At 35.3% G+C, this 25090-nt stretch overlaps 1 protein-coding gene across 1 annotated transcript; it reads left to right on the forward strand.

Annotated features, from left to right (window-relative positions):
* Window positions 1–5030: 5030 nt before the first annotated feature.
* Window positions 5031–5736, forward strand: LOC148555678 (uncharacterized). Its single transcript, XM_088489902.1, has 4 exons — window positions 5031–5147; window positions 5249–5339; window positions 5420–5515; window positions 5597–5736. Exons 1-4 carry the CDS (start codon window positions 5031–5033, stop codon window positions 5734–5736), a joined length of 444 nt encoding a protein of 147 aa, XP_088346028.1.
* The last annotated feature ends 19354 nt before the right edge of the window (window positions 5737–25090 follow it).

The following is a 25090-nucleotide window of genomic DNA, read 5'->3' on the forward strand; positions in this document are numbered from 1 at the left end:
ACACCCGCCTGGGTAGTAGCCGCAGTAGTGGTTGTTCCACTGGCTCTGGGTTGAGCGGGTAGTAGCAATGGGGTTATAGCTCAAACCTACTTGCTCCGCGAGGGGTGTTTCTGTCCATGGTTAGCTACCAGGACGTGTCGGGTTGGCTATATAACCGACAGATGATATCATCAGCCACTAGGGACAGGCATGCATCATCTGCATTTGTGTGACATTGGTTGGGTGTGCATATTATACTTGGTTTGCCTATGTGATTAATTGCTAACTGTTCTACTTGTAATAACTGTTTGTTTGTGCTTGAACTTCCTATCTGTGCTTGCATCTGGGACTCTGTTGGATTGTGGTGATTGGTTGTTGGTTGGATTGTTTGGGCCTAGGGCCATGGTTGGAAAGAGATGAACTGATGGTTGATTTTGGTTTTGTGTTTCTGGTTTGGAATAAAATTATGAAAGGCTATTTTGGTTCCGCATAGATAAACCGTTTTGAAAGGCTTTTGAGTTTTTGAGAATTGAACGGTTCTTCTTTCCGAAAAGATTTCCGACTTTACTTTCATTGTAAACCGTTGTTTTTGAAAAGAGGCATAAGACGGTTATGAATCACTGGTACAGTTTATCTTCATGTATCCTATTACAGTAATTCCCAAAAATCCTCTACTGAGAACCCTTTCGAGGATGATGTTCTCACCCCCCCTACATTTTTCCCCTTTCAAGATATGGGCGCAGAAGTTACGAAGAGCTTATTTAATTGTTGTTGTGATACTCTGTATTATTTTAGCTATGGTTTATTGTACCCTCGCCTTTATCTTGATATAATCTGTAAGAGGGATAGGAATTGTATTGATTATTGTTTGTAATATTATTTATATATATTTATGTACATATATGGATGTACTCTTTATGAGTTGTTGTAAGTTGAATGGTATTTATGGATGTACGTTATCGGACGAAAGTATCTTTGGGAGCGGTATTGCGGTTTAAAGTTTTAAACAGGCTCATATTTTAGTATTAAATAGTATAAGTGTCGTCGTAATGTCTGAGCTATCAGAGTCGCGCAGCCGGAAGTGTGAGCTTTGGTAGTTAGGGTGTTACATTATGGTATCAGAGCAGTTCTTCCTGTAGAGCCTGAGGAATGGACTGACTATGCTTCAGTTGCATACTCTAAGTGTTTGTCATGTATTAGGTCTTGTCGAATGACGAGAATTAGAGCTTTATGCACATGACGGTCTATTGATTAACGCTGTTAGTCTTGCATTGCATAATTCCTGATATTAAGTTTGGCCGGCTTAATACTAGTGAATTATGTATATGAGAGCACTAATGGGTTATCATAGATGATATATGAGTTTTGAGTAAAGCGAATCGCGGGTTTTGGGAACGCTAGAAACTATTTCTCGAGGCTATTCAATTGTGTGTCTTGAATTTTGTTCGAGTCGACCTGTTCTTTCATATCCTAACTTGAAGTTCTTGTTTGCTACTCCTCTTGAAAAGTAGTTTGATGTTCCACTCTATTCATATGTATTCTTGTTTGATCCTAAGTGCATATGCTTGTTTGAAATCCTTGTTGTATCTGTCTTTCTCTGTTTGAGTTTTTCTTGATTCATGTATTCCTTGCTATAGCTTTGAACTTGTCCTATTACGCTGTGCATTTTAACTCCTGATTCCGAGTTCATGCTTAGAGAACTTGTTGATTCAGTTTTCCTCTTATTTGACAGTGATTACAGCTAATTTTGAGATTTTATGAAAATTGCTGTTGAATAGATATATACTTATTTGTATATATAAAACTGAGATTACTTATACAGTTTAACAAATATTTATTTCTAATACCTCGCCTGTACTTTTACTGGTTTACGGAACTGCATTTACTTTAAATTACAATTTGATTTTCTAGTAATTTTACTATAGTTCCAATAGACATCTTTATTTGATTGTGTATTTGGATATTTTCCGAAATCCTGGAAAGGAAGAATTTTTCGCTTTTATTCTGGTTGAGTTTCGTTTGATAAACTTCACTTAATTCATTTTGATTTGAGTCTGATTTAGCATACTACATGGTTTATGCCATTGTTGTTCTTTTGAAAACATTGGACTCATAGCTTTCTTCCTATGAACAGGCTAAATTCTCTATTTAACCTTTCATCCCTATGAATGTCATACTTTACTTTATTTTTGACTAATCTTTTACATTTTGTGAACATTACCATTGATCTTGGTTTGTCCTCTCTTGTGAATCTCACCCTTATGAGGGTCAGTTTAATTCGTTTCAAGTTCGTGCATTGTTTATTCTCCCATTATCTCTACAAGAGTTTTTAGTCAAAGATTTATCGTTGAGAAATTACAAATGATTGAGTGGTCTTTTTCTATGACTTTTGTATTCTTTTGGATCAATTGAAAGCTTATTTGATGACTCATGCCTAGTGAATCTTGTTTGAAATACTTTGGTTTAAGATCCTTTCTTGTATGGCTTGACTCCCTTTTAGTACATCTTAAACTTCTTGAATGTTCTTCTGAGATGGTGATTTTAAGAACACTTTTGGAGTCTTGTTTAGAACTTTTTAAAGAAATTTTGAATTCTCTTTGAAGAAATATTGAACGGAATTTATTTTCTGTTGCTTGATTGAGATTGAAACCATCGTTCAATTTTGACAAAGTTAAATTTAAAGTTGGCATGTGTTATTTTAAATGAGGTTTTGGAAAGCTTCCTTGTTTAGTGGAAATTGGTTCGTTTGTAATGCACCACTTATTGTCTTTACTAAATTGTAAACAAATTTCTACCTCGGAATTTCTTTTCAAAAGAGAGTTTAACTCCCTCTTGCGTCCATGCTATAAATGTTATACACGCTTGTTTGAATGTGAATTTTTAGAATTTTTGAACAAGCATTTGATTACTTCCGAGTTTTTATAAACTGCTTTTGGTTAAGTTGTGCATCTAATTATCTTTCTAAAATATTTGATGAAAATATTTTAGCTCTTAGCCAAACTTGTGTGCATTTTGTTTTTAAAACTCTACATGATCTACTTCAACATGAAATTGAATTAGAGCAAGGCCACATTTATGTTTTGTTACTCTCTTGAAGGATGTTTGTTGTTTACCTTCTCTTTCAGACTGCAAAGTGATTTTCGCAAGTTTTCGACTCTTTCATGACCAATGTATTCGAAAGTATTTTTAATCATGCTCTTGAATTCTGTGAGCTTTGTCTTGGGTTTGAAATATTCTCTTCTGTAAACCTCATGCTTCCTCGACTCAGCTTGAGTTTGTTTCAAACTGATGCGCTGGTTTTCTTCTTATTGATCCTATTGAACTTCTTTGATCTAAGGGTTATCTTTGAAGTTGTCAATTGAATTGTGTCTAGCAAACTTCATTGCTTGAACATCCTTGTTTATCTGGAATTGGATATATTCTTTCAAATCTATGAGTATTGTCTTTGACATTTGTCTCTCCTTTTTAAGATCTCGTATTCTTCTGAGTAGACTCGAGAATTATTTTGATATCACGTGCGACTTGTAGACGTAGTAACGTGATACGTTAGTTCTTTAAGACGTGATATGTGTATATGGAAGGTGAAGCGGTAGGTGTGTGACGTTATGATAAGTTGTGGGTGTTTTGTCCCTTGCAAACGAGCTTGCGATCGTTAGGCTTATGATCGGATATGGGGATTGTAAAGTGCTTGATGGAGTTGGAAAGTTGAAGCTTTGAGGTTGATGTGAGATTAGTGTGCGGATGTTGAGCACGTCGTTTTAACCCCATCATGTTTTATAGCCTTGATGCTTTGCCCTTCTATCACATGATTGACCCATGTTATCTTTTGCATTGAGCCTACCTTGTAACGTTTGCTTTGCAATCACACTCCTACCTTTACATCCTTATGCTTATAACAATCAAAGTATTTGAAAATCGTATATATGATTATATTTTCAGATATTTTTGCTTCTTCCTTAAATGTGTTCAAGGGTGAACTGTTATGGAATTTCTTTTATTTTGTATCAATTTTCGAGGGGGAAAATTTTTATAAGGTGGGTAGAATGTAAGACCCAGAACTTTTGAAAAGTCTTATTATGATCAAGTCTCAAATCATATAGCTATTTATAGCCTTAATTTCAGAGATTATTTTATTAAAGATAATTAAGGCAAGTTTTGATTTATTGGATTTGAGATAAGTTATGATTATTATCCAATTTTATAATTATTGGATTATTTCCTATATTTAAAGTATAAGGTTGATAGTTATGAAATAATAAGGATTTTATATGATTTGGATTAGATAAGTAATATTTTAAATATTATTACTGCTATTTTGGAAAATGAAGAAATTAAGTATATTATTTCTAACTTTTAGATTTGGGCATTTTATTGAAAATAATTTGTGAAATTGATGAGCAAATAGTATTTTCTATGTACAAATAGTGTTGGATTTAATTTGGGTTTCAATTACTATATTATTCCCAATTTTATGTGAAATTACCATAATGCCCTTAACCCTAATTTTTAAAATGAGGAAACCCTAACCCGGTAACCCATTACCCGACCCGGTTCTCTCTCAACCCCACTCAATCCCCCCAAACCCAGCCGCAACACAACAACAATAGCTAAAAAAGAAATGGAACGAAGAAAGAAAGGGTTAGGAGGAAAAACGGGAAGAGGGAGAAGGGAAGAGGAAGGAAGGCGCCGGCCGGCAGCACTGCCGCCGCGCCGTCGTGTTACCGCCGAAGGAGAGGAAGCCGCGGACCATGGTCACGGGTGGAAGAGAGAGCGCGAGCCAGGGCACGCGAGACGGAGCCGCCACTGCTGGGTCGCCGTCCATCCTCATCCCACCGCGTCTCGCGATCACCTCCGCCGCGCCGGTCACCCTTCGAGCTCGCCATCAAAGACGTCGCGTCTCTGTCACGCGAGGGGAGTGTGACCCACCGCGCGGAGCTGCGCTGCCGTGCATCTCCGCTGTCGTCACTGACTGACCAGCCCGTCGCGTCGCCGCCGTCAAATCCGTCCCTTGCCGCCGCCGTTGAAGCTGCGAACAGAGAAGAGGGAAAGGGATGAGTCGCGCAGAAGCTACCTGCGTCACCACTGGAGGGGAGATCCGCGCCGTTGCTGCGGTTTATGCCGCCGGAATTGCTCTGCCGCCACCAGAATTTCTGGTCGCTACCGTTTTGGTGAGCTTGCCCTATTTCTGGTTCCACCTAATTCTGCCAATTCAATATTACTCTGAAACTGTCATTGAAACTGTTGTATTTAATAAAGTGGCTGTCATAAGTTACGTTGTCACTGCCGGAGAAGCTGTTGTGGTCGCCGAAACCATCACCGAAGCTTCTGCAGTTTGATTCAGTCTTTAATCCTTTCTCACGGTAAGCATTTTCATTCCGGAGCTCTTGAAAATCAATATGCTGTAATGTTTGGCCAGAGATTCTGAGGTTTTGTATCATAGGGTCAAGCTCCGGTAATTGCGGGTCACGATTAAAGCTGCCACCGAACCGGTTCGTAGACCGCCGTTGTTCGGTTCAGCCGTTCTTTATTCATTCCGGTAAGCATGTTTGATTTTCGAAAGCCTTGCGTTGGTGTTATGTTCCGTGTAGTAAAGTGATTGCGATGTTAATGGTTTTAGGAGGTAGAATTCGGTTTGTTTATGCCGCTTGTAGCTGTTTCTGCTTTCGAGAGGGAGCAAGCAGTGCCGAGGTTCTAATTGTCGGTGATTTCGGGCTGAGCAAAAAGGAATCAGTTAACAAGTTTGGGTTGAGCTTTTAAACACCCGCCTGGGTAGTAGCCGCAGTAGTGGTTGTTCCACTGGCTCTGGGTTGAGCGGGTAGTAGCAATGGGGTTGTAGCTCAAACCTACTTGCTCCGCGAGGGGTGTTTCTGTCCATGGTTAGCTACCAGGACGTGTCGGGTTGGCTATATAACCGACAGATGATATCATCAGCCACTAGGGACAGGCATGCATCATCTGCATTTGTGTGACATTGGTTGGGTGTGCATATTATACTTGGTTTGCCTATGTGATTAATTGCTAACTGTTCTACTTGTAATAACTGTTTGTTTGTGCTTGAACTTCCTATCTGTGCTTGCATCTGGGACTCTGTTGGATTATGGTGATTGGTTGTTGGTTGGATTGTTTGGGCCTAGGGCCATGGTTGGAAAGAGATGAACTGATGGTTGATTTCGGTTTTGTGTTTCTGGTTTGGAATAAAATTATGAAAGGCTATTTTGGTTCCTTATAGATAAACCGTTTTGAAAGGCTTTTGAGTTTTTGAGAATTGAACGGTTCTTCTTTCCGAAAAGATTTCCGACTTTACTTTCATTGTAAACCGTTGTTTTTGAAAAGAGGCATAAGACGGTTATGAATCACTGGTACAGTTTATCTTCATGTATCCTATTACAGTAATTCCCAAAAACCCTCTACTGAGAACCCTTTCGAGGATGATGTTCTCACCCCCCTACATTTTTCCCCTTTCAAGATATGGGCGCAGAAGTTACGAAGAGCTTATTTAATTGTTGTTGTGATACTCTGTATTGTTTTAGCTATGGTTTATTGTACCATCGCCTTTATCTTGATATAATCTGTAAGAGGGATAGGAATTGTATTGATTATTGTTTGTAATATTATTTATATATATTTATGTATATATATGGATGTACTCTTTATGAGTTGTTGTAAGTTGAATGGTATTTATGGATGTACGTTATCGGACGAAAGTATCTTTGGGAGCGGTATTGCGGTTTAAAGTTTTAAACAGGCTCATATTTTAGTATTAAATAGTATAAGTGTCGTCGTAATGTCCGAGCTATCAGAGTCGCGCAGCCGGAAGTGTGAGCTTTGGTAGTTAGGGTGTTACAAACAACATGGCGAGGCTCCATTTTCCTCATCGTCAGCTTTGATCGCTGCAGTACCAAAGAGACCTTACCATGAGTTGTTGCTGAAGATAGCAGTGAAGATCCAAAGTTATTAACTTTCGGTGGTTAATCTCAATGGGTTTGCTTCAATTTTCATCTTCTGACATCTCCAGAGGTGAGGAAGCTAACTCATTAATAGAATAATAGTTGCATTTGGATGATAGGTGGCAATCATCAAAACTATATTTCCACAAACCTAAACCTGACCACGGAAGTTTTTAGCACAAAGATGTTAGTTGAAGTCCAAAGATTTGAATTTTGAGAAGCATTTGATGATGGGTGTTCACTGTTCAACGAAGTTTCAGTTTCGGTTCATAGTTTCCAGTTAAGTCTTGGTACTTTTTTGCATTTTTGCAAATTAAAAGACGAATTTGGGATTCAAATTCCTATGTCTCTGGAACCAAGAGGTTAATTTCATTGTTAGGAGTGATAGTTGTTATAAATTTAGTGTTTAGTGGTTCAGTATTCTAAATTTCCATATAGTGAATTTGTAATTTCCCTTGCTGGCAGGATTACTAATTTCTCAATGGATGCATCTATGGTTAAGTCTAAATTGAAAGGTAATATTGTTAATACACATCCAAATGGTTCAACTTTTGCTTCCAATTAGATCAAGATTGGTGGGTGTTATGATGTTCAGGGAGAGAATTTCGATTTCAAAAGAGGAAGAGGTAGAAAGGAAATGGGAAAGGAAAAAGAGTGAAGGGTAATAATGGTATTTTCAACAAAATTAACCTGTGATTAACGTTTTTGTTAGTTTTGTCAAGCAGATGTAATCTTTTGTGGATACTAAGTTAGTTTTAATCTGTGATGGTTAGTTTTGTCAGCGCTCACATCTTTGATGGTCAAAAATGGTGATTTACTCTATTAAATATTAATTTTTATATAATTATAAAAAATATATTTTTTAAAATAGATTGAGAAGAGAGTAAATATAAATATATTGAAAGTAGTGCTTTTATTTAGAAGAGAAAAAAAATCATCAGAAATTGATATCTCACCTAGCCTCTAATATTTCTAAAAATACATGAATATACCAATAATACTAATAGTTGAAAAATAATTATGAAGACTTATTAATAATTAATACCTAAAATAAGTAAATTAAATAACAATAATTAGAAAGAAGTCTTTAACAAATGTGAGAAATAAAAATAAAAAAATTGATAAATAATAAATATAAATATATTAAAGAATAATTTTTTTTAGAGGAAAAAAACTCATGAAAAAATGACACCTCACCTTCATTAGTTAGAAAAAAATTCAATTTTAATAGATTAAGTAGATTATTATTATTATTATTATTATTATTATTATTATTATTATTATTATTATTATTATTATTATTATTATTATTATTATTATTATTATTATTATTATAACTTCAAGCTTCCAAAGTCAGAAGATCAATGTAGATTTACAGGCTTAGTGTTGTAAGATATGAGTAGTAAATGTACCATGAACCATGAATTTGGATTGTGGATTGTAAGCCATCAATGTATATTTAGATTGTGGATCATAAAATTTGATGTATTTTATGAATTTTGTCTCTTTTAATTTCTATATTTCAATATAGATATTGTGGATATTTTATGAATTTTATCTCTTTTAATTCTATATTTCGATATAGATATTGTGAATAATAGTAAAAATCTATAATTAGAAAATTAGTAACAGTGACCGATTTAGCGACCGATTTTAGATTTTCAGGTCAGATATCAGCAACCGATTTTATTAGCGACCGATTTAATGACTGAAAAGATGGTCGCCATTTAGCGACCAATTTACTCAGAGACCGATTTAGTGACCGAAAATTCGGTCACCAATTAGCGACCGATTTTGTTAGCGACTGATTTAGCGACCGATACTATTTGGTTAGGGGTTGTGACCTTGTTAACAAATTGGTCGCTAAATCATTCGCTAACGTTTAGCGACCGAAGTTGGTCGCTGTTTTCTGATTAGCGACCATGGTTTTAGCGACCACCCAAATTGGTCGCTAAGGGATTACGCTAAATCCGTCGCTAATCCGGTAATTTCTTGTAGTGCATTAATTCACATATTATCTAATTCATCCCTAAACAATATAAGATTCAAAATCTGTAATATATAGTATGAGTAAATGGTTAAATTCATACCTAAAAGATCATTCATTTTTTAAATTTGTTCTCGAAAGATTTGTTTTTAATTAAATTTCTCCTTCAAAAATTTTAAGTTAGTCACGTTAGTTCTTCCGTCACTTCTTTTACTGGCGATATCAGAATTTATTTATATGACATATTAAGTGACATCACATAGTACATCTGACAATTCTAATTGGTGGATAATATAATAAGTTTATAACATTAGATCAAATTGAAAGATTTTAATGTCTCAAAATCTTCCTCAATTAGGTATTAATTTGATCTAGTTTTATAAGTTTATTATGTTAGCAACTAATTAATTAAAATTGTTAATTGTGTGTTGTGGTGTTACTTGATGTGCTGCATTAACACATTTTGACACTCTTAATAACGAAAGTTATGAAAAGACTAATATGACTAATTTAAAATTTTTGAATGACGAATTTAATTTAAATTTTTTAATAATTAATTTAAAATTAATAATTTTTTTGAGATAAATTTATTGATTTACTCTATATATTATATTATAGTTAAGTTAGCATCCACCTGATGCTAAGGTGTAATCTAATTATTATAAGAATTATGCTAGATAATCGATAATTTTTTGAACAATATGAACAAATTGCAGATCTTACACAATTTATTTTTATACATAATTTCTTTTAAAAAGAAATAATAAAAGTGATGTGCTATGTTATCGTGACTGTGATTATGTCGATTGTTGGTGGAGACGACCGTCCTCTGATCTCTTGTTTCCTTTAGAAAAATGCATGTGCATAAGGGTGATGATGATACATTATTATTATTATTATTATTGTTATTATTATTGTCCGCTTAACAATAAATCAGAAGACAAAATCATGTGATTAATATTACCTCTTCTGAGTCTGGCAGTAGAGAATTGAGAATATTGATCTGGCCAGATATCACCGTTTTCATGGGCAATCATCTTGACAGCTATGGTTGCAAGCTTTGCTTCACATCATATCACATGATATAAAGTGTGGCCTGCCTATATTGAGTTAAATGAGAAAGATTAGGAATCATTAAAATTTATTGTTTTGGACTAAAATTTAGTTATTAATTTAATTTTTAATCTAATTTTTTTTAATTTAAAAATTTAACAATATATTTTATGCTATATTTTTAAATATTGATGATTAACTAATAATCAAAAAATAAATTCTGATAGTCTTCTATTTTTTTTTTCTAAATATATTTTAATTGAGTCAAATATTAATCTAGTTTTTGTCTAATTTTCGAAAGACAACACAATTTTTTATCAAAAAAGATCTATTTTGGCTCTTATCTCTAATTTGAGATAATGCGGCTCTTCTGTTATGTTAACAGAAGTCACTAATGTGTCAAGTTAACATGTTGAGTTGAACGTTATATAACAATATGAAATCAAGAGAGACCAATTTGTCTTCCAAACCTAAATTGATTAGGAGCTTGTATATCCCTATTTCTTTAAATAAAATGTCATTTTAACGCCGAATTGGTCAAAGACATATTTATACTAAAAAATTTTTACACAAATTTTTTTTTTGAAATTTTTTTCAATGAATTTTTGAATTTACAATATAATAAATATAAACTAATTAATAAATTATTTAAATTTTAAAAATTTATTTATTGTGACACAAAGTAAATAATGGTCGGTGTAATTGTTAAATATATACATAAAAAAATTAAAATATAACTAATAAATTAGTTATATAATTTTAAAAAGGGTAAAGTATATTTTTTATCCCTATAATTTGACAAAAATTTTTAAAAGTATCCTTAAGTTTCATTTTGTTTTAATTTTGTCCCAAAAAGTTTCAAAAAATTTAAGACCAATCTAACAATAATGGATGAAAATTATGCTTGATTTGCTTGTGTTGATGGTTGTTCTTATGAAATTGTTGTTGAATTAGTATTAAATTTTTTGAAAAATTAGCCGTCATGGGTATATTGATGCAAATCGAAAACTTTTGGGACAAAATTGAAACAAAATAAATATAGGGGAATTTTTAAAATTTTTATCAAACTTCAGGGACAAAAAATATACTTTATCCTTTTAAAAATTAATAACTCTGGATATAATATTAGTATTATAATATAAATAATTTATGTAATGAAGTATAGAACACAATATTTGTTATATATGTGGTATAAATAATAATATTTATAAATGATAAGTACGATTTTGGTCCCTAAGGTTTAACTCAAAAATTGAATTCGTCCCTAACATTTTCTTGCATTCGAATTCATCCCAAATATCCGTTTTGCTTTTAAAATCGTCCTTCAAACAATTATACGCTTACCTTATCCTATCACCATCTCACTTCCTCAGCGCCACATCTCCTGCAACTTCCTCTCTTCTCCTTCTCTGCAATCTATCTCTCCCTTCGTCTCTCTGTCCCTCTCTAAATTTATTATGTTCTTATTGTTGTTGTTGTTGTTGTTGTTGTTGTTGTTGTTGTTTGTAACACTCTACCACACAGAGCTTTACACCTAGGATGTAAAACTGAGGTGGTGAGGCTCTACGACCTCTAAAATAGAATATAAATACGTATAATAGTTGAAGGGAGGTAGTATACTAGGAGCCTTGAAGAATACGTAAAACAAAAATTGCAAAAATAAAAGCGCGATGCTCCAGAGACGTGATTACTTGCGTACGAAGAAAACTAAGGTTCAAAGGCACAGACAAACAGAAAGTAGGAAGAGAGGGTCAAGAACACAAAATAATAAGCTCCTAACTCAACCTGCGAAGCTAAGGCTGATGTGTGGAAAACGATTCCAACACAAAACTCACCGGAAAGTGTACCGGGTCGCATCAAGTAGTAATAACTCACAAGAGTGAGGTCGATCCCACAGGGATTGAAGGATTGAGCAATTTTAGTTAGGTGGTTAGTTTAGTTAAGCAAACAGTTGATGATTTGAGAGAATTGTAACCAAGCAGAAGCTAAATTGCATGAAACTAAAAGGAAGAGGGAGAATTGACAGTAAATTAAAGAGCAGAAGAAGTAAAATAACTGAATCTTAAAGTGCAAGTAATGTAAATGACTGAAACTTAGATTGCAAGAAAAGTAAATTGCAGAAACTTAAAGTGTAAGAAATGTAAATTGCTTGAATAATAAAGATGTGTGGGATGCTGGGATTCAGAATTTAACAATAGAAAGTAAAGAAGATGAAGTAAGTGCAATAGAACTAAACTGAATTGGAAAATTGTAGTGAAAAACAAAACAGAAAGTAAATTCGGCTCAATTGTAAAAGCTAGGAAAGAAATTTAAGATCTCAGGGGATCAATGAGACTAGAAAACAAGTCTAGATCTCAATTCCTTCCTTGATCCAACAGAGAGCAATTTGCAGAAGAAAAGAAGATGAAAACAGTAAAGGAAACTCAGATTCAATGCTTGGAACAATTGAGAAGAGAGGTAAAAGATGATTCTCAAACTTAGAATCAATGAAGCTTTTCAATCTCAATTCAAATTCCAAAACAGAAAGCAAAAGTAGAAGAAGAAATGAAAATAAAGACAAAAAGCTAAATCCAATTCCCAATCCTTAGAATTATGCAGAAGAAAACAAAGATGAATTGTAGATCAATGATTGAAACAGAATTCCTTCAATCTCAATCCAAAATTCAGAAACAGAAAGCAAAAATTGTAGAAGTAAGAACTAGGAAGAAGAGAACTCTGCTCTCATTTCTCCCAATTCAAAGCTAAAATGTAAAAGTGAGCTCAAATTAAAACTAAAAATAAAAGAAGGTTCAAAAGTGAAAGTAAAGGTCAAGGTCCCTCTACAAATCAAACTAAGTCCTATTTATACACTTTCTATTTTTTATCTTCAGAATCTGGAGTGGGCTTTTTCATTTGGTGAAGAATTGAATCCAAAGTGGCATTTAATTGAATTTGGACCCAGGCCACTTCCCAGGGGAGCGCTCAGTTAAAAGAGAAAGCGCAGCGCTCCCTTTGCCTTTTTCCTTCAATTTTGTTGCGTGCCAAAGCCCATTTGTAGTGCTTAGTTGCTTGTTTTCACTCAGCGCTCTTGCTTGTGAGTGAGGCTCCCACTTTAAGCCTTTGTGGATGCAATTCGGTGCCAATTTCCTTGGCAAAGTGGCGCTCAGTGAAGTAAGAGAACTGAGCGCCCTTGCCTTCCTTGTGTGACGCCCTTCTTGGCTCCCTGGTGCTTGGTTCGAAACTTGGTGAGGCCACTTTCTTGATGTTGCGCATTGCTTTTCTTTTGGCCAGCCACGATAAAGGTAGCTTAGTTAACTGAGCGCCCTTGCTTTCTTTGGTTCCTTGTAGCGCTAAGTTAAGTGATTTCACTTAGCGCTATGCCCCTTGCCTCCTTGGTTGATGCTTTGGTGCTGATGCGCCACGCTTTTGTTTCCTTAGGTCACGCTTTTCAAAGCGTGGCCTAAGGTCCAAAGTGCGCTTTAACTTCAAAAGTGTGCCGAAAATTCCTTTTTTCACCATTTCTTCTTCACCTACAAGTAATAAAAACAACCAATCAAAGCATCACCAAATTCACAAGGTCTACAAATCATTCAAAAACTAACTAATTCTAGCTTAAACCTCATGATTTAGAGTCAAATAAAGGATGGTTGATTGATTAAACAAAACCATGCAAATCCATTCCAAATTACTTACTTATAATGCAAAAAAGTGCATAAAACCTAATGAAATAAGTGAAAAATACTTGAAAAGCTAGCATAAGATGACTTGTCATCAAAGGCTAGCCGGATTACATACATATATACATACCCCAAAAATCCAAAATACAAAGATAAACCATGATTCTGCATAAACCTCTAAGAGGTACAAAACGAAGTAGCTGTTCGGGAGATAAGTACATATATAAACATAAACTATACATCAAAATAAAACCCAGAAACCGCTCTGCTACAGAAGTCTAGACGCCTACCGAGGAGCCTCTCGACCTGTATTTGAAAAACAATAGCACAGTATGGGGTGAGAACCAGAGGTTCTCAGCATGGTAAGGTGCCACGCCCTGGGAATGCCAGAGGCAATCCTAGAACGCCGACACTCAGATATCAAGGTTAAAGAACTAAAACAGAAACTATAAAAGGGTGGTTCTCTAAGGTTTTGACTTAACCAAAATTAGAGCTAAACCCTCACTCTCTCCACCTTTCCTTCATTCCTCTGTCTCCAAAGACATTTCACAGATAGACAAGCAGATAAAGACAAACATAGGTAGAGTACAAATATTGCAGATAGCAATTATACAATTAACATAGCAAGTACATTTAGGCACACCCAGTTAATGCACAAACAAGTAGTTCAAGCAATATGCATATGATGCATGTCTGTCCTAAGGCTGATGAGTCTCATCTGTCAGTTATCAAGCCAACATGACAAGTCTGGCTGCTAAACCATTGGACTGTCTCCCGTCACGTATCCCATGAGTCTATGCATAGCTTTTTCTCTTTCATTCATAATTCATAAATATATTTAACTTTACTCAATGGGGGTTAACCTTCCCAGGAATTTCTAAGTGCCGGGTCACACTTACAACGTAGGGTCAACAGAGTATCGAGTCTCAACTTGGAGCACGTGGTGGCAAGTCATGATATTTTACTCAGGGAAACTCATATCTCAGATAATCATTTCACATTCATTTATTAACATCTCATAATCATTCATTATGGCTGTAAAGTCAGTTTATACATCATATGTTTGCATCTTTATACATAGTTTATCATAACCCGGAACAAGTGGGGTGAAACCACAACCCTTGCGTCTACCCGGGAAGCCTCTATACTAACCAACCTAGAGCAAGTGGGGCGAAACCACAACCTTTGCGTCTACCCAGGAGGTACGTTCCCATATGCCCAGGACGGACAAAGGAGGGGATCCTAACCTTCCACCATCTCGCTGGGGGCAACTTTACAATACCAGGAAGAACAAGGAAGGGGATCCTCACCTTCCACCATCTCCTGGGGTCACACTTTCAAGAAAGAGTGCTTAGATGCAACATTTATTCCTTTCTTTAGCCAGTTTCATAATTGAAATATATATATATATATATATATATATATATATATAAGCACCCTACCTTCTCATACCTAAATCATCACTTCTCAAACTTCCTTCATCCCCAAGTTACCACCTATTCCTAGCTTCATCTCATTACTAGGCTTACTAACAAGATCTAGGACCAAAGAAATGAAAACATAGGTTTAGAAGTTCAAAATGTACCTTTAAAATACAAAAAATTATTTGCTAAAAATAGGGGGTTCGTGTACGCAAGCATCTTGCTCGCATACGCAAGGACTGGTTTTCCTTGCTCGCGTACGCATCCTCTTGCTTGCGTACGCAAGGAACCAAACCCGGAAGGAATGGCCGTGTCACGTGCAAGTGGTCGCGTACGCAACCCCTTTAAAATTCACTAGTCGTGTACGCATACTCCTCCTTGCGTACGCGAGACACCAAACCCGCATGGGTTAGCCGCGTCGCGTGCAGGATTCGTATACGCAAATTCTACAGAGAAGTAAACTTGGTTAAGTGCTGCAGAATTTTAATTTTGCCCACCAAACGTCTGATGCTCATAACTTTTTCGTTTTAAAACATTTTTCATCTGTTCTTCGAACGGCATAAACTTCACGAACACAATTTTCATTTAAAATAAGTTTGAAATAATTTGGGGATCCGGAAGCTGAGTTATGGCTTACCGAAGTTCATTTAGAAATCAAGTTTTCATTCAAAACCTCTAACCTCATTTTTTACCACAACAAACTCAATATCAACATTCTTAGGCATACAACCAACACCTCAACATATCAAATCATAGCAACACAACCCCACCTCTTACCACAACTAATCATACCTCAACTTTACCAACAATATCATCACTAATTCATTATATATACATGTTCATTATTAACATTTATCGATCATCATCAAATAACCATTTAGTATTCCTCTTCCACCACCAAGATCAATTACCAAGCTAATAATCAACCTACTTCAACAATTACTATCAAGGTACTAAGCATTTAACACATTCATACATTCACACCTAGCCTATGGTCATCTAGCCTAAGTTTTCACAGAACATTATATATTAAATACGCGAAACCTAAACCATACCTTGGCCGATTTCCACGTATTATCTAAGGCAAATCACCAAAGCCAACACAGCCCCTCAAGCCCAAAATTACCAAAGCATAAGCACCCAACCTCTACCAAGTTTCAAGGCTCACAATTCAAGCTCCAACATATACATATATACACCTAATTTCACATATGTCACACATACATACCCAAATTCAATACCCAATACATGAATTCAACAGATTAGCTAGAGTTCTGGTATCTTCACCTTACCCAAGCGTCGTATAAGCAAGAGTGAATGTTTTCCTCAAGCTAATCGGATCCTAATACATAAAAGAGGCAAAAACTCAACACCACTTACATAATTTCAGAAAAATTAGGGGAAGGAGAGGCTGAGAGTGATAGAGTGGCTTACCTATAAAATTGTTCCGATGAATTCGTAGAGCTCGACGCGGTGGACACGTGGCCGCAAACGGTGCAGCGATCGAAACTCGAAGTGAGAAGTTGTGGTGGTTTGAAATGGAGGTTAGGGTTTGGAACCCTTCTCTTCCCCTTGGCTATTTCAGCGTCCTTCTTTGCTGAATAGGGAAGAAGGGGCTCTCCCTTCATTAAGTATTGGGCCAATGGGTTGGGCCTTGGGCCTATTTCTGGCCCGATTTGACCGGTTCTGTAACACCCTAATTACCCTAAGCTTTACCTCTAGCCGTAAAGCAAAGGTTAATTAGAGGTTACGACAGTTCTAAGGCTTATACATATTTATATAGAAGGAAATAATATATTCTAAAAGCCCGATGGAGGATTAAGCTGAAAAAAAAATTTTAAAAGTGCGAAACATTCACACGAAGCTAACGCATAAGATACAAGGTACAGATGCAAAAGAATAAAACATATATATATGTAAGAGTATAATAGTCATAGGGAACTAGCCGTAGCTTGCGGAGTTTAAGCCGACTAGTATATACAGACATACAGAGTTTTAGAGTTAAAAACAGTTTATACAACTATTCTCTCAAATAAGCCTCTAAGGACATAAAGATAAATATACAAGAGGTGAGGGAATACTACAACAAAATTAAAACAGAGATAAATAAGGAAGGACCCATACTCCGCTCTGTCACTATATTCGTAATCTCACCAAGGTGAATTACGACCTGCATCTGAAAAACAACAACAAAGTATGGAATGAGAACCAGAGGTTCTCAGTATAGTAATAGTGCCCAATAAATAAGATGTAAGACTCTGGGACACCGAAGGTAATCCTAGAACTTCACATCGAATACATAATATTCTAGCTTAGAACAAAATATAATTAACGTAAACCTTAAACAATAAACAGGTTTTTCTAAACTTGAAGGATTCTAATTAAAACTAATCACACCGCTGTATCCCACAGCCTGTGCCAACCTAACCTCCGTACGATCCCATCGCCACCACCTACCTAACCTCCTCAGACCAGATAATCACAAAAAATGCAAGCAAGGAAAGCACAGATAGTTTTCATATACAGCAAGTAATTCAAGAAGCAAGTAGGAATGTTATACAATTAGGCGAACTCAAGTAATCAAAGCAAACAAGCATATAAGAGATGCATATGATGAATGTCTGTCCTATTAGCTGTGATATCACATGTCGGTTATTGTGCCAAACCCGACAGAAAATCCAGTCGACAACTCCCGGATTAGTCTCTCTATTGCACATAAGGAGGAATAATTTCGAGGGATGAGTGCCCTACCACCTTCTCCTTTCAGAGGAAAACTGATAAACCACTATTTTATGGTTTATCTTGTGCTCAATTAAGTGGTTTTTATCAAGTCTTTGCACACTTATTCATATAATTTGCATGATTTTACAATCCCTTCCTAATTTTGTTCTATGGTTGAAAACTTGCTTCCTAAGCCTTTAAATTATCAATTTTTAATTCCCCTTTATACCATTCGATGCCGTGATCTGTGTATTAAGTGTTTTTAGGCTTTATAGGGCAGGAATGGCTTAGAGAATGGAAAGGAAGCTTGCAAAAAGGGAAGGAACACAAGAAACAAAGGAGATGACCAGTGAGGATCGACGCGTGTGCGTACCTGACGTGTGCGCGTGAATCGAAGCTTTGCACATCGACATGTGCGCGTACCTGACGCATACGCGTGACACGCGTAAAGGACCATCGACGCGTGCGCGTACGTGACGCGTACACGTGACATGCACCACGTGCAGAAAATACAGAAGATGCTGGGGGCGATTTTGGGCTGAGTTTGGACCTAGTTTTTGGCCCAGAAACACAGACTAGAGCCAGGGGACAAGCAGAGACTCAACACACATTCACATTACGCATAGTTTAAGTTTTAGTTTTGAATCTTAGAGAGAGAATACCACTTCCTTTAGGGTTCTTCACATTTATAGATTTCTAGTTTTATGGTTTTGATTTGGATATTGAGAAGAGTTACTACCTCCATTCAAGTTTCCATTATTCTAGTTTGTTCTCTTATTCCCTTACTCTTTTAATCACCCATTAACCCTGTTCAGATATGGATGTTTATGATTTTAGAATTTATTAATGCAAAAAATTACTTTTACCTTTAATTAATTTCCAGTTATTATTTAATTTATCATGTCTTCTTCTTATTCCCTTTATATGTCTGTGAAAGTTGTATTCATGTTAATGGAGTAGACTCCTAACCTGACTTTGGAGTTGATTAAGAGGAGAACCTTGAGTTGGGAATACTCAAGTGTTAATTTTAATTGGAAGTTGTTGGCTGACTCTCTAGTCTCTAACTCTAATCCTTCCTTAGGAGAGGATTAGGACTTGAGGTTCAGATTTGGTTAGTTAGTTACTTGACTTTCCTTTATCAGGTAAAGGATGACTAAGTAGAACAACAACCTCTTACTATTACACTTGGAGAATTTCAACAATGATAGAACTTCCAATTAATCTTCTCCGGGTCAAGGCTTTTTAATTCAATTACATAAAATCTCTTGTTAATTTTTATTGCTTTAATTTATAATTATTTATTTTTCTATTCTCCAACTCTAAAATTTCTTGGAAAACTCCTGACCAATAACTCGCACTCTTTTGTTAACTCGTTGGGAGACGACCTAGGATTTCTACTCCCAGTATTTTTATTCTCAATTTGTGACAAATCTTTCTAAATTGATAAGAGAAATTTTCGTTGGTTAAGAACTGTACTTGCAACGCTATTTCTACTAAAAATTCTTAATCGGCAATTTTCCGCCACGTCAGAAACATTCCGAGGGAGCGTGCCCTACCATCTTCCTCTGGTTGCCGCATGATTTCGTATGTTAGTGCCCTACCACCTTACAATCAGAGAGAAGTCGCATTTTCAGGAGGAATAATTCCGAGGGATAAGTGCCCTACCACCTTCTCCTTTCAGAGGGAAACATTCCGAGAGAGCGTACCCTACCACCTTCCTCTGGTTGCGAGAAATGTGAGTGAGAAGCCAAGCTTCAACTCTCACATTCGAACGTAGGCGGGAGACTGCCACAGCCCCTACGACGGATAACAAAATATATCATAATTACAAATTCAATCTCAGGGGCCAATGCTGAAAGCACCCTTCCACCCCTACTCATTCTATTAACCATAATCATTCCTTTCCAAGTTTCAACTCATCACAACCATCATCGATTCATAACTTTTCATATCGAACTCACTAGTTCGTCAATTTCTTAATTCATATACCATTCTTTTTTCGCACTCCCCCAAACCCATTCTCAATACACTAGAAACCTAAGCCTCCATTCTCTAACTTTCAAAGAATACCAAATAAAATCCTCCTAGGACCTTTCCCATGTCTGATACCCAAAAATAAACCCAAGAGTCTTAAAATGGTGTCATAGAAGTATAAAATCTTGTTTGAAAAGTGAAATAGTTTAAAAACAAAGTTTAAGTTATAAAACAGGACGTGTGCGTACGCACAGGGGTGTGCATGCGCACGCCCAGAAGATTTTTAAGATGTGTGCATACGTATAGAGGTGTGTGTACGCACAGGCATTAACTTTTCCAACTTGTGCGTACGCACAGGGCTGTGCATGCGCACAGGTTGTAAAACCTCATTGGGTATGTGCGCACACAAGCTGTGCTAGCGCTCAAAACAGGAAGCCTTCCCCTGCGTGTGCGTACGCACAGGTCTGTGCGTGTGCACAGATTTAAAATTTTGCAGGGTTGTGCGTGCGCATAAGGCTATGCGTGCGCACATACCAGAAATCACAAAATTCTGCAACTCTGCAGAATTTCAAATTTTGACACCAAACTTTGAATGATCATAACTTTCTCTACAAAAATCCAAATTTTACAAACTTTATATCGATTTGAAGAGTATTCAATGAACATTAATTTAAAGTAAATCCCAACCAATTTTGAAAATTGAGGCTCAAGTTATGATCTAACAAAGTTTACCAAATCTATTTTTACCAAAAATCTTAAAATCTTACTTTTACCAAAATTCTCATTTCAAAACCAAACTACTCACAATCCAAATAATACTAAATCAACACAAAAGTTCATACTACTCATTCATCAATCTCAACCATCAATAATCTCCCATTTACACTATCTCACACCATCAAAATCATTATTGTCCAACAATAAAAAATCATCACAAACAATCCTAATTCTCCTCATTCATCAATACCATCTCCAACAACTCTAAACAACATTACACATCAACAATAATCCACCAACCTTAACATAACATCAACCACAAGATTCAATATCCAAAAATCATCATCAACATACATCATCACACATCATAATCATCAATATCTGTTATTCCAAACCACCACAACATTTTACATTAACTTATTATCTTAAATTCTCATAATCCTCATTATTCACCAATATAACTAATCACCATAAATACTCATCAATATCCATAATTTTCAACAATCACCATCAACCACACTAATCCAATATAACTAACAATTACATCAATTCACAAATAATTATTCATAGGCCAATAACATCCAATCCTATCTTAGGGTCAACTAGACTAAGTGTCCAGAAACATTACATATTACATAAAGAAAATTGAAACCATACGTTGGCCGATTTTTAAATGCACCAAACACCACAACAAAGTCACCAAACTTGATCCAAAGCCTCAACCAACTCCAATAAACACCAAAGCTCAAACTAACAACACATATATCACCAAAATCAAAACCTAAGATACACAAAATAACTAAACACAAGGTCTTAGTGAAATCTCACCTTACTCAATGAGATTAGGGGTAAAATCTAATAATTATTCGCTACTAGAGATCACCTAAACAAGCAAAATCACAAAACTTACTCAAAAACCAAACCCAAAAATACGTAGGAATCTAGGGCATGAAACTGGTATGAGACGTGATTTCTTACCAATTTTTAAATAGAATTGAAGAGCTCGACAAGAGCTTCGCATGGACATAAACGGCTCATCAATCGGAGCTCCGGATAAAAAGTTATGGAGCTTTGAAGGAGGAGGTGAATAGTGTTCTTCTTTCTCCTCTCCTCTCTCAACACCAGTGCCCCTTTCATTATGGGTGTGCTGAAAATGAGCCTAAAGCTCATTAAAATGTGCTTCTATATGTTGGGCTTGAGCCCAACTTGGGTCCGGTCCAATCAATTAGCGTTTTAGATCCGTTTGGCCCACTTTGGGCCAAAACCTTTAAGATTAGTGTCCGATTTTTTATTCTAAATTATTTTTAATCTTTTCAAAACAATAAATCAACTTTCATAATCTTATTTTCCAAAATTGCGGTATGGACAAACTAGAGCCGGTACTGCCAGTTTAAGCGCCAGTACGCATTTTTACAAAAACTTTTCGAAGAAGGTACATTTTCCAACTCAGAAAAATTCCCTGAAATCAAATATCACACTTATATTTTCAAATTAAAACTTCTAAATTTTGAATCTACTCTGGGTACTAAAATTATTATTTTTATTAAAATGGTTTTACGTGAAAAACTCCAGCTCTTACAGGTTTGGCCTGTTTGGCCCAATCTTGGGCCAAATTCTTTGAAATTAGTGTCAAAATTCTTGTATTAGTTAGCTCTAACCTATTTTAATATAAAACTCACATTTCTAATTTTCTTTATCAAAATTTAAGTTATTGATTAATTATTCGCTAATTTTGTTAGGTTTACATTGTTGTTGTTGAATGTATTGAAAGGGAAAAACAACCACGACAGAGATGGTGGGCAGAGATACTTAAGACGCACGCGAGCAGAGGCTGCCACAGTGCACAGGCGGCAAAGACACAGGTGATAACATAGGAACGGAGTAGCAATGCAGGAGGAGAGATTGAATGGTGTAACGATGCCGGCTATGATGGAACTTCCTTCAATTACAAATAAAGATAAGGAAAGAAAGGTGAGCAATGGAACGATGCCATTTTTGCGAACGAGGTAACCGGCTAGGATAGCACCAATGATAGTCACCTTCCGAAGTCGTTGCGGCAGCACCAATGATAGCATCGGCAAAGCAGCAATGACACCCAAAATCGAAGGCAATAACCCTCTCTCTTTTTGCATCCATCTCCTCTTTCTTTCCACCAAACCAGTGATAGCAGCGACAACTTTTCTTGCCGTCGCACCTTCCTTCTTCTTCTCTTTCCAATTTTGCTTTCTTCTCTTGCCATCTCTCTCATTCGCTCTACCCCTTTCACTTTTGCTATTGTTGCCATTGTTGTCTTTGTGAGAAGGGAGAAGAAGAGAAGGAAACGATGATAAAGAGAGACAGGATGAGGAATAGAGGAGAAATATTAGTAGGGTTATTTTTGTCATTAAAAAATTATTGTCTTCAAAAGGACGATTTTAATATTAAATTGAACATTGGGAACCATTTTAAACCAAAAAAAAAATTAGGGATGATTTCAATTTTCAGACTAAACTATAGAGATCAAAATCATACTTAACCTTAATTATAATATTCTTATTAAATTTTGATGTGCACAATATTATTTTCATTAATTGCAAACTTAATTTGTCATTTTTAAAATTAAATTAATAATTGAATTTGAAATCTTTACTTTGAAATACATTAGCTAATTAGTAATACTAAATGAAATCAAGCATCTTTTATATATTAGAAAGTATGGATGAATATGATTAATGTAGAGTTAATTACCAATTCAATATTCGAAAAATTTAGGCACTGACAAAAAAGACTCTGAAAGATGATATCGATAAATAACTCCTGAATGATTTGAAAGTATAACAAAAATAACTAATAAACATTATATTTTTATAAGTGACAAATTTTTTCTATTTAGCAAATAATTTATTCATTTGATCAAAATTTTGGTAACAACACTTGAATAAATATTTAGAAAACGAAAAAAAGTCAGAGCAAAATTTGATCTCTATATTTTTTTATTTTTTTAAAATAATATGGTCATTTATAAAAAATATTTTTAAAAAAATTACTTAACATAAAATTATCAAAATTTTAGAATAAAAAGATCTTACTTTTCTAGTAATACTTGCAAAAAAAATTATATCAAAATTTGACTTCTAAACTTTTTTTAGAATATATTTAATATCTAGTGTCGAAATGTTTTGGGAGCTTATTTGTCGTTAATATCTTTTGGAGTTATTTTTGTCAGCAATGTGAACTTTCAAGTACAATTTTGATAATATACTCATTAATCAATTAGGTAGTGTTTGTTTCTAAGGACTGAAACTCACACTGGGGACTCAGACTTATTATTATATTCGATAGTCAGAGATTAAAAGTAAAATTTTAGTCTCAGAATATAAAATTTTAGTCTCTTCAATACTTTCAGAAAGTGGAAATGGAAGGGACTGAAATTTCTGATACTAAAAATTGAAACTTTAATAATATTTCTTTCTAAAAGTACTATGATCTAAGTTTTCAAATTCCAAATTTATCCCTCAATCTTTATATTTATCTTAAATCAAATAAGATACTTAGACATAACTCAATACAATACATTTTACATCAAACATAATACAAAGATTTAATTTAGTCTCAATTTCTCCATCTTTATTTCTCAACCTCTGTTTCATTAAAATTTTTTGTACATTGAAATTCAAGAAAAATTATTAGATGCTCTTGGAGTAACTTAATTATAATTCTTACTTTGATGTATTAATTGAATAACAAGTCATTAATATGTATTTATAATAAAGTTATTTTAATATATGTGGCATAAATTAATTGGAGAGAGTGAATTCTTCTATTTTATTCTAAGAGTACCTGATGAGCGGATATTTTATACGCTTTTTGGGGTTAATTTCATATAGTTTTTAGTATGTTTTAGTTAGTTTTTAGTTTATTTTCATTAGTTTCTAGGCAAAATTCATATTTCTGGACTTTACTATGAGTTTGTGTGTTTTTTCTGTAAGTTCAGGTATTTTCTGTAACCCCGGTGGAGGAGACCATATGTGATTACAAGTGTATCACCATATGGTTATGTGGAGCTTCAAGACATTGATTCTGGTAAGAAGTTCATTGTTAATGGACAGAGAATCAAGCACTATCTTGAAGTCAATGTTGAGCAAGAGTGCTCAAGGCTGAGGCTAGATTAAAAACTCAGCAAGGTCCAGCTAAAGACAATAAAGAAGCGCTTGCTGGGAGGCAACCCAGCCATGGGGCATCACTTCCTCTAAGCATTTTGCCCTATTCTTGATTTTATTTGTTTATATAAAGTTCATTGATACTAAGGTAAAGAGTCAATTGTATAAGTTTACAGGGTTACAAAAGGATTCTGCACACAAAATAGAGAAAAAGAGCTCACTGGCAAGAAAAATCCAGTAAAAGTCTGTTTTGGGCGTTCAACGCCCAAAAGAAGCACCCACTAGGCGTTGAACGCCAGTAAGGATAGCCATCTGGGCATTAAACGCCAGAAAGAAGCATCTTCTAGGCATTTAACGCCAGATTTACAGCGTCCTGGGCGTTCAGAAAAACGCCCAGTGACAAAGGAGTTCCTGGCGTTCAACGCCAGAAAGAAGCAACAGCTGGGCGTTGAATGCCCAGGAGAAGCAGCAGTTGGGCGTTGAACGCCCAAAACAT

This window comes from Arachis ipaensis, chromosome B6, assembly GCF_059453495.1.
Source record: "Arachis ipaensis isolate K30076 ecotype BB chromosome B6, ASM5945349v1, whole genome shotgun sequence".
Classification (NCBI taxonomy): Eukaryota; Viridiplantae; Streptophyta; class Magnoliopsida; order Fabales; family Fabaceae; genus Arachis; species Arachis ipaensis.

Excerpts from the sequence above, each read along its gene's own strand:
- LOC148555678 (XM_088489902.1), top strand. The coding sequence starts at position 5,031 with ATGAGTCGCGCAGAAGCTACCTGCGTCACCACTGGAGGGGAGATCCGC. Across the intron at positions 5,340-5,419 it reads GTCTTTAATCCTTTCTCACG|GGTCAAGCTCCGGTAATTGC; the intron begins GTAAGCATTTTC and ends TTTGTATCATAG. Across the intron at positions 5,516-5,596 it reads GCCGTTCTTTATTCATTCCG|GAGGTAGAATTCGGTTTGTT; the intron begins GTAAGCATGTTT and ends TAATGGTTTTAG.